We start from the raw sequence: 14,818 nt of genomic DNA, 5'->3' as shown, positions 1-14,818 counted from the left end.
TTCACTGCAGATTGTCCGAAATGACTCCATTATATGTATTTATAATGTTCATATTATGTGTTTATCTGTTTTAAGGTGGTCCAGCTCTTGCTCAGCAGTAACATGTGTGCAGCCATGCTGGAACCAAAGCCCACCGACCCAAACGGAGTGTCACCTCTTCATCTGGCTTCCAAGAACGGACACATCGATGTCATACGGTCTGAAAACCTGTCCCTTTAATATCAGTGTGTGTCTGTCTTCATAATACACTGCCTGTCAGTCTGCCCGCTTCACTCACTCATCTAACATGACCCTAACTTCAGGGTCAGGTTTGTGTCCAAAGCACATTCTGTATGGTTCCACATAATGAAAGTTGTTTTAAGGTTTCTTTGACCTTGAAGTGTTTTTTGTATAGATATTGATTTTTACTTTACTGCTGTTATTTGCCATAAGCTGTTGGAGCCATTTTGAGCTTTTTGTTTTATAAAGAGAATATCTAACAGATGTATTTTGAGTTTTGGTTAAAAGTATGATTAATTTAATATATTATTTTAGACATGTTAATGTACTATCTATAAACCGTTTTTCATATAATCAAGAACTGATCGTTTTTTTGAATGACAGAATTGCAAGACAATCTGTGTTTGCTGGTTAGATGGTGGAGGAGCAACAATTTTCAGTAAACATTATCTTTCACACAAGTTCACAATATCAGGGCACGTTTTATTCGGATTTTGGATATTATTTTCAGAAAGTCAACTGAATTTCATTGTTCAATAAGTCATTTCTTTCGATCATGCTAAGCATCTCTGTGTGTGCTTTTTGGGAATGAGTAACCTCAGATGGCTAAGAGGAATAAAAGCCTAAGACTAGCCACTTCATAAGCACTTGGATGGAATGATGTTATAAAATATGCTTTACAAAAAGGTTAACATTATTATTATCGTGTGCTGCAGGTTGCTGATCCAGGCTGGAATAGATATCAACAGACAGTCTGAGTCTGGCACAGCGCTACATCAGGCAGCCCTCTGTGGGAAGACAGAGGTGGTGCGTCTGCTGCTGGATGTAAGTCCATCTGTCTGTCTCTTTTACATGTTTACATAAGCAACTGTTGTTAAAGCTGCCTCCCTCTCCTCAGCTGAGCAGGTTTTACACCTCAGCACTTGGCATTCATTCCACGGAGCTGTGTGATAAAGCCTGTGGGAAGCTTCTAACATGAAAGTCTAGCAGTATGGCCAGCATCCTACCTGTCCTGCAATATTCAAATTAGCTCTGTTTTGTCTTTTCAACACTTTTGTCGCCTTTTTGATGTTGTTGCAGAGGCACATTTTTCCACTGGGCATCTACACACAGCCAGACTAACACAGAACAATTTCCCATTGCAGCTCTAATCTTGTTTCTTATCCTCTTCCATCCAGAGTGGCATCAGTGCAGGGGTGAGAAACACTCTGAGTCAAACGGCCCTGGACATTGTTAACCAATTCACCACCACACAGGCCAGTCGAGAGATCAAACAACTACTGAGAGGCGAGTACCACCGGGAATAACACTCAATTTAGTCTCACAATCCAATTCCATGTAATACCACGGCTGGAATCGTCAAAATTGATACAGATAATTTATTATTAATTTAGTATGATGTATGGGGAGAGCCTTGTGTCTTGATTAAACAGTCCTTTTTTTCCACACATGTAAAACTCTCTGCTGATTGTCCTCTACTCAACTCCACTGCTCACTCTGTATTCTACCCGTAGATGCCTCGGCTGCGATGCAGGTGCGTGCCCTGAAGGATTACTGCAACAACTACGACCTGACCAGCCTCAACATCAAAAATGGAGACATTATCACGGTACATAGATCTGATAAAAATGTTTTAAACATAGATGTAGCCAACTCTAGTTAGCGTCTATTATGCTTTTTCGGGCTTTCCCTTCCCTGTACTGTGATATATATATAGGTTATTGTGCATGTAAATAGCTGCAAACTGCCTGAAATGCTTCCATTGGACTCCTTTGTTTACTTAAGTAACATAGTGAAACCACTATGCAAAACTCGCGCTGCTATTGGTTAGCGCTCCTACACATTGTACGTGATAGGGTAAGGTGTGGGACATTTCGAATCATTTGAGCAATCAGGGCAGACTGGGCTCTGTTTCAGACAGAGGGTGAAAAGAGGTGCTGCAGCACAGGCAGTATGAGAAAAATAAATACATTTTTTTAAATGAAAACATGTCACAGTAGAAGCACCAAATACAAATATGAACCTGAAAATGTGCTTAATATGTCCTCTTTAAAAAACTGTAAACAGGATTTGATCATATTTTTGTAAACTGTTGTTTGTTTACAGGTTTTGGAGCAGCACTCTGACGGCCGATGGAAAGGCTGTATACATGACAACCGCACAGGAAATGACCGTGTGGGCTACTTTCCCTCCAACATGGTGGAAGTCATCAAGAGGGCAGGTGACCACCCACATCACAGCTGTATGTGTGTTGGTGTGTGTGTGGGTGGGTGATGTGTGGGTGATGTGTGTGTGTGTGTGTGTGTGTGTGTGTGCTTCGCATGTGTGTGAGTTCAGCAGCTGTTCTGCAGCTAAAGCTGATCATTATAGCTGCAGCATCATCAGCCTTTTTAGGCTGTTTTTTCCCAACCTGTCAAACATCTCCATTGATCAATCCTTCCCCCTATTGGCTGTCACCCTCACCCCTCTATATTTCTGATCCTTCTGTCACCCCCCCCCTTAAAAAGCCTGTCAAACCCAACCCGCTCTGCTTGATTATTATGCTTTTGTTCATATTGTTTGTTTGCTTTGTTTCTATAGTTGTTTAGTATTTACATGTATTGAGATATATTCCCTGTGGATATATAGATGTTTTAATTTCTCATATTTTGATTTCAATTAGTTATTATTTCATAAGTTTTCATATCTGATTAGATTTGTTTTCGTTTCAAGTTGACTGATCAGTTGTTATTGTTGTGTTGTTGTTGTTTTGCACCTCCCTCCTCCTGGCTCGTGTCCAGGTCACTCCCCCTCCCTGCAGTGCCACACCCTCCTGCTCCGCAGGGCCAACCCCTGTCCCATTGCCGCCGTCAACGGAAACTCATACCCCCCCTCCAAAGTCCTCCCCCTGCATCTGCCTCCCCCTCCTCTCAACCCCGACACACAATCCCTCGCTCGGTTTCTCCTCCTTTGGGTACGTTCCTTTTCCCATCTCTCCTCCTTCTCTATCCACTCCTCATCCTCCTCTTCCTCCTCCGCCTCCTCCTCTTCCTCCTCCCCCTCCTTTCTCCACTTCTCCGGAGCAGCAGAGTCAAAAAGGTACTGCTGTTTACCTTTTGACAAAACCACATATAGCACATAGAATATATCTGCTAGTTCCAGCACCTGTATATATACAGTATATATACTGTGTGTGTGTGTGTGTGTGTGTGTGTGTGTGTGTGTGTGTGTGTGTGTGTGTGTGTGTGTGTGTGTGTGTGTGTGTGTGTGTGTGTGTGTGTGTGTGTGTGTGTACGTCTATACATGTATGTGTCACAGTATATCGATATTAAAGGATCAGTTCACCCTTATGACAGAAAGGTATATTTTCCCTCTTACTCCTAAAGGTGTCTACACCCGCTGATCCAGTTCTTCTGCTATTATTTCAGTAGGAACTATTTTGTTCCAAAGGTGATAAATAAACTGGAAATCGTCGAGAGATAATCTATTATTTATCTTCATCGACCACAACATTTCTTTCAAACCATTTTTTTCATGCAACATCAAATACTTCCATTGTTCTGGAACATCTTTTTGTCATTCGAGTGAACTGACTCTTTACCTGAAACATTTGAAAGACTGGCACGATGTTCAAACACTTTCAGTATTAAAGAAGCACTACTTATCATATACTGTAGTATAATTATAGACAGCTTTATCGTGAACTAGCCTAAAGGAATCATGGGGCTTTACAGGTTTTGAGTTATTAGCACCTAGAGGTGTCGGAACCACTGTGAATAATAATTATGTGTTTATGAATGTGTAGGTGAGTGAGTGTATCTTTGGGTGTGCTTTCTTCTGTTCCTTTAAGAGTTAAACACATGTATAAATGAAAGTATGTCACACACATTATCATATGGGTCTTTGAAGCTGTTGAATTTGTCCACTGAACAGTTGGTGTGTGTGTGTGTGTGTGTGTGTGTGTGTGTGTGTGTGTGTGTGTGTGTGTGTGTGTGTGTGTGTGTGTGTGTGTGTGTGTGTGTGTGTTTGTGTGTGTGACAGGCGCACGGACAGCAGAGCAGAGTCCTCAGGGCTCTCCAACTCTGGGACATCCGAGTGGGGCCAATGAGGACATCTGGGTGCTGCGCAGACCGCTGGCAGGTAAACTCAATGTGAATATGTATCTCAGGCATGCTGCATCATGCAATATGCATGTATGTGGTGGTGTAAGTAGAACTAGAAGATATTTCACTTCACAGTTATAGTATAAATAGCACCTAGTTTGTGACAAGTCTAATCAGTTATCCTTCATTACTGGTGTTTGTGTGTGAAGGTGGCGAGCGCAGTGGCAGTGTTGGCAGCCTCGGCAGTGTTCGCTCCACCAGCAGCTTGCAGAGCTCTGGGAACACACACGTTCTGACCACCCCGGCCCCCAGTCCACTGCCCGCACACACACCGGGGGTCAACACACACGGCCTTAACGCCCCGGGCCTGCATGCACAATCTGAAGGAGTGAAGGTAAGACAAGACTTTTTATTTTTAGCGTGTGTGTTTTCATGTGCTTCCATCACATTGCTTCTGGATCTTTACAAAAACAAGCCTGTCGTTTCTGGGAAACAGCAAAACATTTCCAGGAAACTAACACTAGTTACCTGGTTAACCACAACTCTGTATCCTGTTTACTTTGTTCTTTCGTTGAAATCACTTATTTTCAGTTTCATTAAGATAGTGGTCTCCTGGTTTGTCCTTTTTACGGAGTACGCAGTTAAATAAGCCTCCAAATTATATTTTGTGACTATGATGTCAACCTTTTTCATTTGTCCACTGTCCTTACATTTTAATTCTGTATGTCACACTACAGGTCTGCTCTCCAACACCTTTAGCACATTCTTAAATTGATCTTATCACCGAATATACATAGCTAGTCTATTTTTAGGTAGTACCTTAAAAATTAATGAGCTACATGTAAGCCAAACTAGAAGGTGTTCCCATATTATTCTGGAAGTATATCCTCTGTACTTATTCTCAGATTTCTGCTGCATGTGTTGTTGTTGAACTGCAGGAAATGCAAATGGAATGTGCAGTCAGCCGACTGAGTCATAAGACACCTCTTGGATTTGTATGATTATGCTTGAGTAAATGTTTCATTTTCTGAGTGTGTGTGTGTGTTTTTTCAACTGTTTTTAGCTCCTGGCCACTGTGCTGTCCCAGTCTATGAAAGCTAAGGAGCATCTCCTGGAGCAGTCGCAGTCTGTTGAGCAGTCAGCGAGTAAGCACACAAACTCACCCAAACACAAGATCAAAGCCTCAGCGTTACTTAAAGTGAAAGTGTGTGCCATGATTCATTTAAGTCTAAAGTCTGTTCAGCTGCTGCCTTCTGCTATTTTATCAAAGACAGCAGTTATTTAAACAGATAATACAATGTCACTTCATAATAAAAAAAGTGTAACACTGATCTGGTGATTCAAAGAAAGCATTCTGTCTGAAGTAAAGTGATAACAATTAAAAGAGATCAAGACGGTGTTTATCAGAACAACAAGTGCCCCAGGGCTGGTTTTGATCACTGCTTTTATGAATATTCTTTCCTTATTTCACTTTTAGTCAACCTGGCCCTCTAAAGACCAGCTGTCTGTTCATATCAGACATGAGTACTGTTTCTGGTCCCCGTGCATAATAGTTATGATTTATTTATAAAGGTTGCTGTAAAATACGGTTCTGAACAGCCAGGGACAGTTTGCTCGGTCCTGGGATTAATCCTTTTTGGTTGTCAGGATCATTTTATGTTTCTTGAAATAAACAGAATAAAAACTTACATGAGCAGGGGAAGGAGAAAGAGACAGACCTCAAAAATCCAAATGCTCGTAAAAAAGAAATATCAGCAGATGGTTCTCTGAAAAGTATGTTGACTGGCAAGTTTCGCTATCATTTAATAACCACTGCATGTGTTTAACATTTTTACTAGGATTATATTGGATCAGGGCCCACTTGTAGCTTGTAAACTTCATTCTCAAGTGATATTTACAAGTTAACAACACTGTTAGCAGCTGCACTCCTCTTCAGTTAAATGTCTGGGGCTTAGAAAAAGTAGATTTACAATATGTCTCTAAAACAAATGTTATACATTTATATAGACATGTATATGGTGTCTCAGATATACCACATACATGTTCACGATATGCCTGGCTTGATTTGATCCTCCAATGTTTCTCAACCTCAACATACAGCACTTGATCGCTCTATAACACAATGTTTTGGCTTTGCAACAAGTCACCAGGTTTCAGGTCCATTAAGTTGTTAATAATTTATTAGAACAGAGTTATAGTAAGATTTTGTTTCAGAGCAGAGACGTTTTTGAAGCTGTTTGTAAAATATTTATGTAGAAATAACTTCACATTTTGAACTCATAGTCGAGTGGAAACACCAAACAGGTGTCTTCCATGATCTTTAACCAAGGAAGTTCAGTATTTGTTTCCATTATAATATAATTTGTCAATTATTACACATCATGTAACATAATATTTAGTTACGAATAAACTGTTCTAATAAATTATTAAGAAACTCACCAGCATTTTATAAATGATTTGTCATGTGACAAACTGAGGGTTAAAATGTACTGATACAAATTAAAACATGTTTACTAACATACATACATCATGTTTGATCAATCAATCAATTAATACAATTTGATTCATATTTCCCAATATCACAAATGACAAATTAACCTCAGGAGAATTTACAATCCGTACAGCATACAACACCCTCTGTTCTTAGTCTCTGTCCCTGATCCACCAACCCAATATCAGAGAGGTAGATGCAAGCTGACTCATGTTGCCTTCATCTTGGCCAAAAGTCACACTTTACCACACTACAGCCAATTAGCACCTACGTTACGGCTTGGTGAGAGAAATGAACTCTTGTTTACAGCAGGCGGATTCAGCGTGTAGGACTGTAGATATACAAGCCATTGTTATGGTATATATATACATTTAATTGCAGCAGCGTTATTATCACACCGCTCTCACTCACCACTTAGCTCTATTCCAGATGGCTGTGTCCTTGTGAAAATATCCTTGTATTAGAATGATCAGATGAGATGAAGATAAAAAAAGAACATGGTGTGTTATATTGTAATTATCAAAATATAAAAGGGTGAAATAACAAAACTGTCCTTTGCATTTCAAACGTAATTTGTTTAATTTCTTGTTTCTTGTTTTTCTCCTTTCTCTCACCTCTCAACCTATAGCCCAAGGCACCTCCAGTTGCACAGTTCATGAACAGCGGTCGTTTGAGCGGAAGGCAGAGGAGGATGATGGGAAAGTGAGTTCTTGGATGGCAGATTGGAGCCTCCTCTTTCTGTTCTTTCAGATTTTTCTCAAACAGTGCTTTGGTTTGAGAGAAATCTACATCTACAAGTGTGAGTTCATTGAGTTCAGTGAGGCGCCTGCCAAGGTGGCTGGGTTGCACCTGAACAGATGACACTCTGAAGATGGGCATGCAAATGTGTCACCATGGAGACAGGCATAGTGACCGACACATTGAGGAGTCTGTTGCTGTCTTGCCTACCTCCACCCACCCCCTCTCCTCACACCACACTGAGACGGCAGTGTCACACCCACATGCTGCCGCTCTGCTCTAGAACCAGCGCTGTGTGTTTTCTGTACCGGGTTAAATTCCATGTGTTCTAGAAGCAAGCCAATGAAGCAAGCTAGAATCAAGCATTTCTTAGTTACCAGGCGACAGCAGTGTTCTGTCATAGGTCATATTGCCATTAATCTAGATTGTTTTGATTCAAATTGTCAAATGTTGGAGAACTGTTGGAGTAGCTGTCCCTTCTGAGCATTGATACGTTTGCCAGGTTTATAAAGGGTTGATCAACCCAATATACGATCCATTTATTCTATTATTCATGAAAACCCTGAAGTTATCTCATTGAGTATAGGTAGGTTGGTTGGTTAGTTTGTTCTGGTAGCTAAAGACAAACTGACAAGCTAAGCTGGTCTTTATAATGTGTTCCACAACAGGTTTTCAATGTATTGTTAGTGATTGCGTCTCAGATTGTGTTGGGTTACAGGGTTACATTTTGGGATTAGAATTGAAGTTTATGCAGCTTTTCTACAAAAGATCTCTCCTGTGTGTTAGAGTAGGCTGTTATGGTGTGTTCTAGAACAGTCCTTACTCCTAGAACGGGCTGCAATGTTGTGATTTAAAACTTCTTCATTCCTATGCACTGGAGTAAACTGCTAGGTTGTGTACTGAAACAGTCTTGCCCCCTATGTTCTAGAAGAAGGTTGTTGCATTCTAAAACCCTTGTTTCCCTTTTGTTTGACAGTAGGCTGTTATGTTGTGTTCTAGAACAGTATTGTCTCCTGTGTTCTAGAGCAGGCTGCTATAATGTGTTCTAGAAGATAAGTAATTTCTCCTGTGTTCTAGAACGGCTGCTAAGTTGTGTTCTAGAACTGTCTTTTCTCCTCTCTTCTTGAATAAACTGCTATGTTTTATGCCAGAACACTCTTCTTCCCTGTGTTCTAAAGCAGGCTACAATGCTGTGTTCTAGAACAGTTCTGTGTGTTCCCTTTTCTAGAAGAATTCCTGTGGACTCTTCTAGAAGCAGGAAGTAGTGTTCTTTGTTCTGTGTTCTAGAAGCAGGCAGTAGTGGCGTGGCTGGGTGAGTTTCAGCTGCAGTTCTACACCACCCACTTCCTCACCGCGGGATATGATCTAGACACCATTAGCTGCATGACCTGCGAGGTAAGGTCATGACACCTGACCCCCTCACGCCCCGCCCCTTGTCTGTCAAGGCTCCGCCCAGCAAAACTCTCAAATCAGCTGACGTGGATGATGTCATCATGACCCTCCTGTCTCTGTCACCTGACCCCCTGGTGTGAGTCCTGAGCCTCAACCACTCATACTCTGTCTGCTTCATTTACATACCTGTGTTCACACATGGCTGTGTGCTCCAGTCTGTGCTGTAATCGCTTCCCTGTGTTTGTCCTTGAGTGTGTTTTTAGTACTAGTGTGTGTTTGTGTGTTTGTGTATTGAAGCGGAGACAGTGGTACGACGTAACCCTTCCTCAGGGCAGGGGACACTCATCAGAGATTATCCAAAGCAAAATATTCCTGAAGGCATATCACACACAGCTCATGCACAATGTCAAATGTGTGCATACTAATGTGTACATTTTGGAGAGAAAAAAACTCCCATAGTAGTTTTATGCTGAATTCTTGGTGTGACTAAGTGTGCTTTGTGTTGAAGGACCTGACGGCAATTGGGGTCATGAAGCCCGGACATCGAAAGAAGTTAACATCAGAGATCAGCAAGCTGCCGTCCACAGACTGGCTGCCAGACCACAAGCCTGTAAGGTTCTCACGTGTAATATTGCAGCTGCATGAACACAAGAATATATGGTGTATACGTATATACACCCTCAAATCTCTTTAAAGAATCTGCTAAGAAACTCTTTTTTCTGAATCAAAATGAAATAGAATTGTACTCTGTATCTTGTAATCTGTGCACAAGCTTTTCATATTGTGCTCATGTATGTGTGTTCCTGTGTGTGTTTTAGGCTAACCTGGGAGACTGGCTGTCTCACCTGGGTCTGAGTCAGTACTACCAGGTTCTGGTGCAGAATGGGTATGAAAACATTGACTTCATCTCCGACATCAGCCTTGAAGATCTGCAAGAGATCGGCATTACCAAACTCGGTAAGACTGAGCTACATTATTTAGATGAGAAATACAATATTATTTTGAAAAGCTTGTAGATGTGGAGGAAACTTCTGTGTAGCAATGCATGGAGTCACCGACTCAGGAAGGAGACACGGTGAGAGTTGGAGCTTTGATGTCAAACACTGATGGGTTTATTCAGAGTATTCGGCCGGAGGATTCACATCACAAATCAAAGAGTCAGAGGTTCTGACTACACGGTAGAGTTGCCACGTCAATTCTGAAGAGCCTCTTTCTATGCTAGACCTTTTAACTGGTTCACAGAGAGAAATCAACATCTCTGAAGGAGTAGACTAAACAGCTGGGAACACTGAGCCACCTGCGTCCGACACTCATGGCCTCAAGGATTTCACATCCTAGAGCCCACAAACACCGATAAAGAAGTGCCTCAGTGTTCTCACAACAATTACCCTTCGTGTCAGACAAGTTGACCGGTCACAAACTGGTGACAACAACACATATGGCACCAATGCCTTTCCTTAAAGGAGATTACAGATGTCAGAGTAGATCATAAAACGTCACAGAGCAAAAGGTTAGATATCTAGATGAATTATTCCTTAACAGTTCCTCTCTTTTTATCATTTTTGATAACCTTAAAACATTAGTCTAATAATAATTCTGGTCAATACTTAAATCAATAGGCGTCTTCAGATTCGAGTGTGGTCTCACCTTACATTCAATTACATCACAAAGTAGAATAAGATTGAAACATTCAATCACAATGATTGATACAGGCAATCATAATAGGAAAAATTATCTCTCATCAGTGTTTGGAGCATCTTTTGTCAATAAGCACAATAATGAACACACATAAAACACAGATACATAATAGCAAAATATTTGTTTTAAACTAATATCTTTTATCATTTAAACCATTAGTTAATGTCATTTATCAAACTATAAAATCAAAACCAGAAACAGCTTAAAGATTTGCTTTAAGGCAATCACTAGTCAAAAGCATTTAAAACTTAGGATCATAAGAGATCCAGCTAAGGCATAAAATTCACAGTGGTGATTTGATCAATCTGTAATCTGCGAAATTGCAGTGTCCTCAATTTTAGGATTACTTTACGTTTACTTCATTACGCTTTAGCCAAGAGTAAGGCACTTAGTCTTAGTCAAATCAATACATTCATTTCAAGTACATTGTTCAAAATCTGAAAAGGAAAAGTTAGGCAAATATTCAAAGACTTTTGTAAAAACCTGGAAAGGAAGGATTAAACATTCTTAAAACTTGAATTAATACATTTGTAAATGCTACAACTGATCTGTACCAAATTAAGTCTATCAATTATTCTTATTAGCCATACTTACCTGAACATCTACCTATGGTACTTGGAAAGGGTTCTTCTGTGTTTATCTAATGTTGAATATAGAATATCAATTTCTTTAAATTATACTTCTCTAATTTGAAGATCAAATATGCTACATAATTGTTATATGAATTATTATAAATATTTGTTTTGGGCCAAAACTGAAATTAATCCAGTACTTGAAACATCATTTTAGGTCTGTCTGTTCATGGACAATACATTAAAGAGTAGTGTTGTTAAGCCTGATTGCTGGACAATTAAGGATATTAACATTATCTGTTATAATATTAGAAATACCTTATTATTCAATACCTTATAATCTGAAAATATTTATTTATTAATTTTGTTTAGTGTGAAAGTGTAATCTGATCTGACTAAATATATTTATCACCACTATTTAACACATGTCTGGTCATTGGAAATATAAAGACCAATCATTAATTGTACATCTTTAACCATCTGGTCATTCAATTCAAAGTTCATCTTTGTACGAGAGCTGGAAGAACATGTCCGTCAGTCTTCCTGATTCGTTCTCCTCCTCCCTTTATGACACAGAGTGTCTGGTGTGTAAAGGCATCCTGATACTGTAGATTAGCACTGAGGTGCTGATTGGCTCAAACTCTTCTTCATCAGAGCGCCATATTTCAACCCCCCAATTGCTCTGCTTTTGTGTGGCTCATTCAGTGAGCACTGTAGTTAATCCCCCCAGTGAAACGAAGGCTCATCTGCCGGTATTCCTTCTGCTATCTGCTTGAGAGCCCACCGAGCAGAAAGATGAAGAGAAGAACCCCCTCTTATCAGAAAGGTGAAGAGAAGCATCCCATCTTATCAGAAAGGTGAAGAGAAGCATCCCATCTCGAACGACCTCGTGCTTCCTTGCACGTGGCTGGGGGTGCTCTCTGCACCCGGAGAGTGTGACCCTCTCTCTCTGACCCTTGGCCTTGAGAGCTGTCCTAGTTATTGGGTTAACACCTGATAGGGATGTTTTCTGAGTGAAGACAACTCAAAGTAATGGATTAGCACATTATCATTTAATTACAAAAATAGGATAGGCCCCTCAGAATTATTTGGGAGCCTTCCTGACACATGCACATTATCATTTTGAAGGTTTGTGTTAGTCATTGAACATGCAAGAATCATATACTCATCAGTCCATAGCAGAGAAATGTTATTGTAAGTTAAAGGTGAGCTAGTCCCTGTGGATATAACCCCTTCTCAATGATTCTAAATGTATATTAATTCACCATTTACCTTTTGATAACATATTAGTTTATCAGAAATATTTTGTCTCTTCCATAAAACATAGGTTTGAGAAATAAATTACCCAATATAAAATAAATTACTCAATATAATTGACTCTTCCCTCCCTTTTCTTACATATGGTACATATGAAATAATAACTTAGGAGTCTATTTAAGCATGGTATAGTTTATAATCTATTAATCGAGAAGACTCCGTATCACCTGTGTGCAGCTTACAAAAACCCATTGTGATAAACATATATTATGCAGGAAATGGATACATTTGTTGAAAAACAAAGCATATCTGATTTGGGAGGAAAAGTTTCATCCCTTTAACATCTGAGTTATTACTGAAGGCATAGCATGAATGATATTGGGTGTCTGAGGGTGTCATTACTGAGAAATGTCAAACAAAATCAAAACCTTACATTTGAAAACAGGTTTGCATTCCTCCACTGAAGGTGACGTTATCATTGGAAACAATAAAAGCTAATTGTTTTGATGTAGAATCTATAAATTGAATCGTTAGAGCAGAACAGAATGGTTGTATTGTAGCCTGAGTCTTGTGCAGCCTCTAGTTTTACTAGGTGGAAACATTGTCTATATAATGTGAATACATGTAGAACTAGACATTAAGAGACCCCTGACATTAGGCCCATTTGAACAATAGTAGGGGCTTTTACCAGCTCGCCAACTTACAGGCATCCTCTGCATAGCAGTATGAATAGCCTCAAAAAAATAAACCCACTCTGTGGTAACGACAGTCATGTATCTGAACCAAATGCCCTAAGTGAAGCCGTTAGTCTCATCTGACTGACCCAAGGGTTGGTGCTGGTGTGACAGGGAGGCTTCCAAGTGTTCAAAGCAGATGTCATGCTTTCAGTTCATGGCTCAGTGGGGGGGAGCAGACCCATGTGAGACAGTATCAATGGCTGTAATGTTCAGTTTGAGGAGTGTCATTCTCTCTGGGAGCAGGAAATGGTGGCCATTCAGACCAGACCATTAATGTCATGTAGAGCAGCCATAGCATCTCTGTGAGTGCACTCAGCCGGACTGCAGCAGGGCAGAACTGGGTGACTTTTAGTGAAGCCGTCCAAGGCCATAGACAAAATGGAACCACGTACTAATAAAAGGGACACAAGGTCATCAATGTCTCTCTTTACCTTTAGCCTAATTGTAAAACAAATTAGTGGAAGAAATGTGGAACCCTAATCCATCATCATGTGAAATTTAGAGTTAATTTAAATAATTACTTATGGGTTGAAGTCAAATTAACATTAACATTAGAACTAAAGTCAGTCAAAATTGGACGTGCACGGATCAGAATCTAATCAATACACCATTTTCCCAGCTCTGTAATGAAAAGGATATCAAGATTAGGTACATTACAGGAGTGTTAAAACATCCAAACATGCACACTTATCTTATTCTAGTAGAGATTAGAGGACAGGTCTAATGTTGTGAACAAAATGATCAAGTCAAGTTATTTTATTTATTTTATCTTATGTACCACATTTAATTTAATAATTAATCTTAAATTACTAATAACTTTAAAGAAGGCAACAATTTACAATGTGGATAAGGTGACTACTTATCCAAAGTGTGTGGGTGTGCGTGGGTGTGTGAACAGCTTGTCTGCCCAAGGTTAAAACATTTGGGACAGCAGTGAGAATGTTATGAGAAACAATTTGTTGCTTAGACTGAACTCGAAAGAAGCTAGACTGGAACATTTTAAATAAATCAAAACACTTGCACATTCATTAAATACATTTGACATTTAGCTTGAGCTGGGTTCAATACTTTCTTTATGGTATTTAAATTGGGCTCAAGTAGAACCTTTACATGGATTTGGCTTGCAACACAAAGTGATACCGATCTCTGTCTGTTATGATTTGAAAGTCTCATGATTTAAAGTGTAGGGCTGTGAAGGAGAGGCCCTTGGAAAACAACATCTACTTTTTTTAACTGTAATTACTTATTGTAAAGAGATTGCAACATTATACTTTTTAAAGAATTGCTCAATTCATTTAACACATTATGCACACTGTAATGAAAACGTCAACAAATATATTGATCCTGGCTTAACCAGCGACCTTTACTCTTTTGTTCATAAGCTCGGTTTCAGAAAACTTGTCAGTAGTTTAACAACTATTAGAATTGTAGTAATGTCTATGGAGACCAATTGGTTGATACGAGAAATCATTTGAAGCAGTTTAATAAAGAATGTTAAACTATATTTAAAACTGTAATTAAACTTCAACTTATATTAATTATCTGATTCCAGTGGCCAGTTGGAACAGATAATCAACAAAGTTTCCATTTTGCAGCAACAGCGCAAAATGTTTCAACAATAATTTTTATTAT

General features: G+C 39.6%; 1 protein-coding gene across 1 annotated transcript in view; it reads left to right on the top strand.

Moving 5' to 3' along the window:
• Positions 1 to 14,818, top strand: part of LOC117481664 (caskin-1-like) — a 40,439-nt gene that overhangs the window by 15,117 nt on the left and 10,504 nt on the right. The window contains 14 exon segments of the mRNA XM_034129455.1: positions 76 to 197; positions 936 to 1,044; positions 1,398 to 1,506; positions 1,734 to 1,828; positions 2,326 to 2,440; positions 3,000 to 3,157; positions 3,159 to 3,297; positions 4,240 to 4,338; positions 4,511 to 4,695; positions 5,365 to 5,446; positions 7,421 to 7,494; positions 8,818 to 8,925; positions 9,431 to 9,532; positions 9,741 to 9,879. Coding sequence (XP_033985346.1) covers positions 76 to 197; positions 936 to 1,044; positions 1,398 to 1,506; positions 1,734 to 1,828; positions 2,326 to 2,440; positions 3,000 to 3,157; positions 3,159 to 3,297; positions 4,240 to 4,338; positions 4,511 to 4,695; positions 5,365 to 5,446; positions 7,421 to 7,494; positions 8,818 to 8,925; positions 9,431 to 9,532; positions 9,741 to 9,879 — 1,636 coding nt within the window.

Source organism: Trematomus bernacchii, unplaced genomic scaffold (genome assembly GCF_902827165.1).
Source record: "Trematomus bernacchii unplaced genomic scaffold, fTreBer1.1, whole genome shotgun sequence".
NCBI lineage: Eukaryota > Metazoa > Chordata > Actinopteri > Perciformes > Nototheniidae > Trematomus > Trematomus bernacchii.
This window is presented reverse-complemented; position numbering and strand designations above follow the sequence as displayed.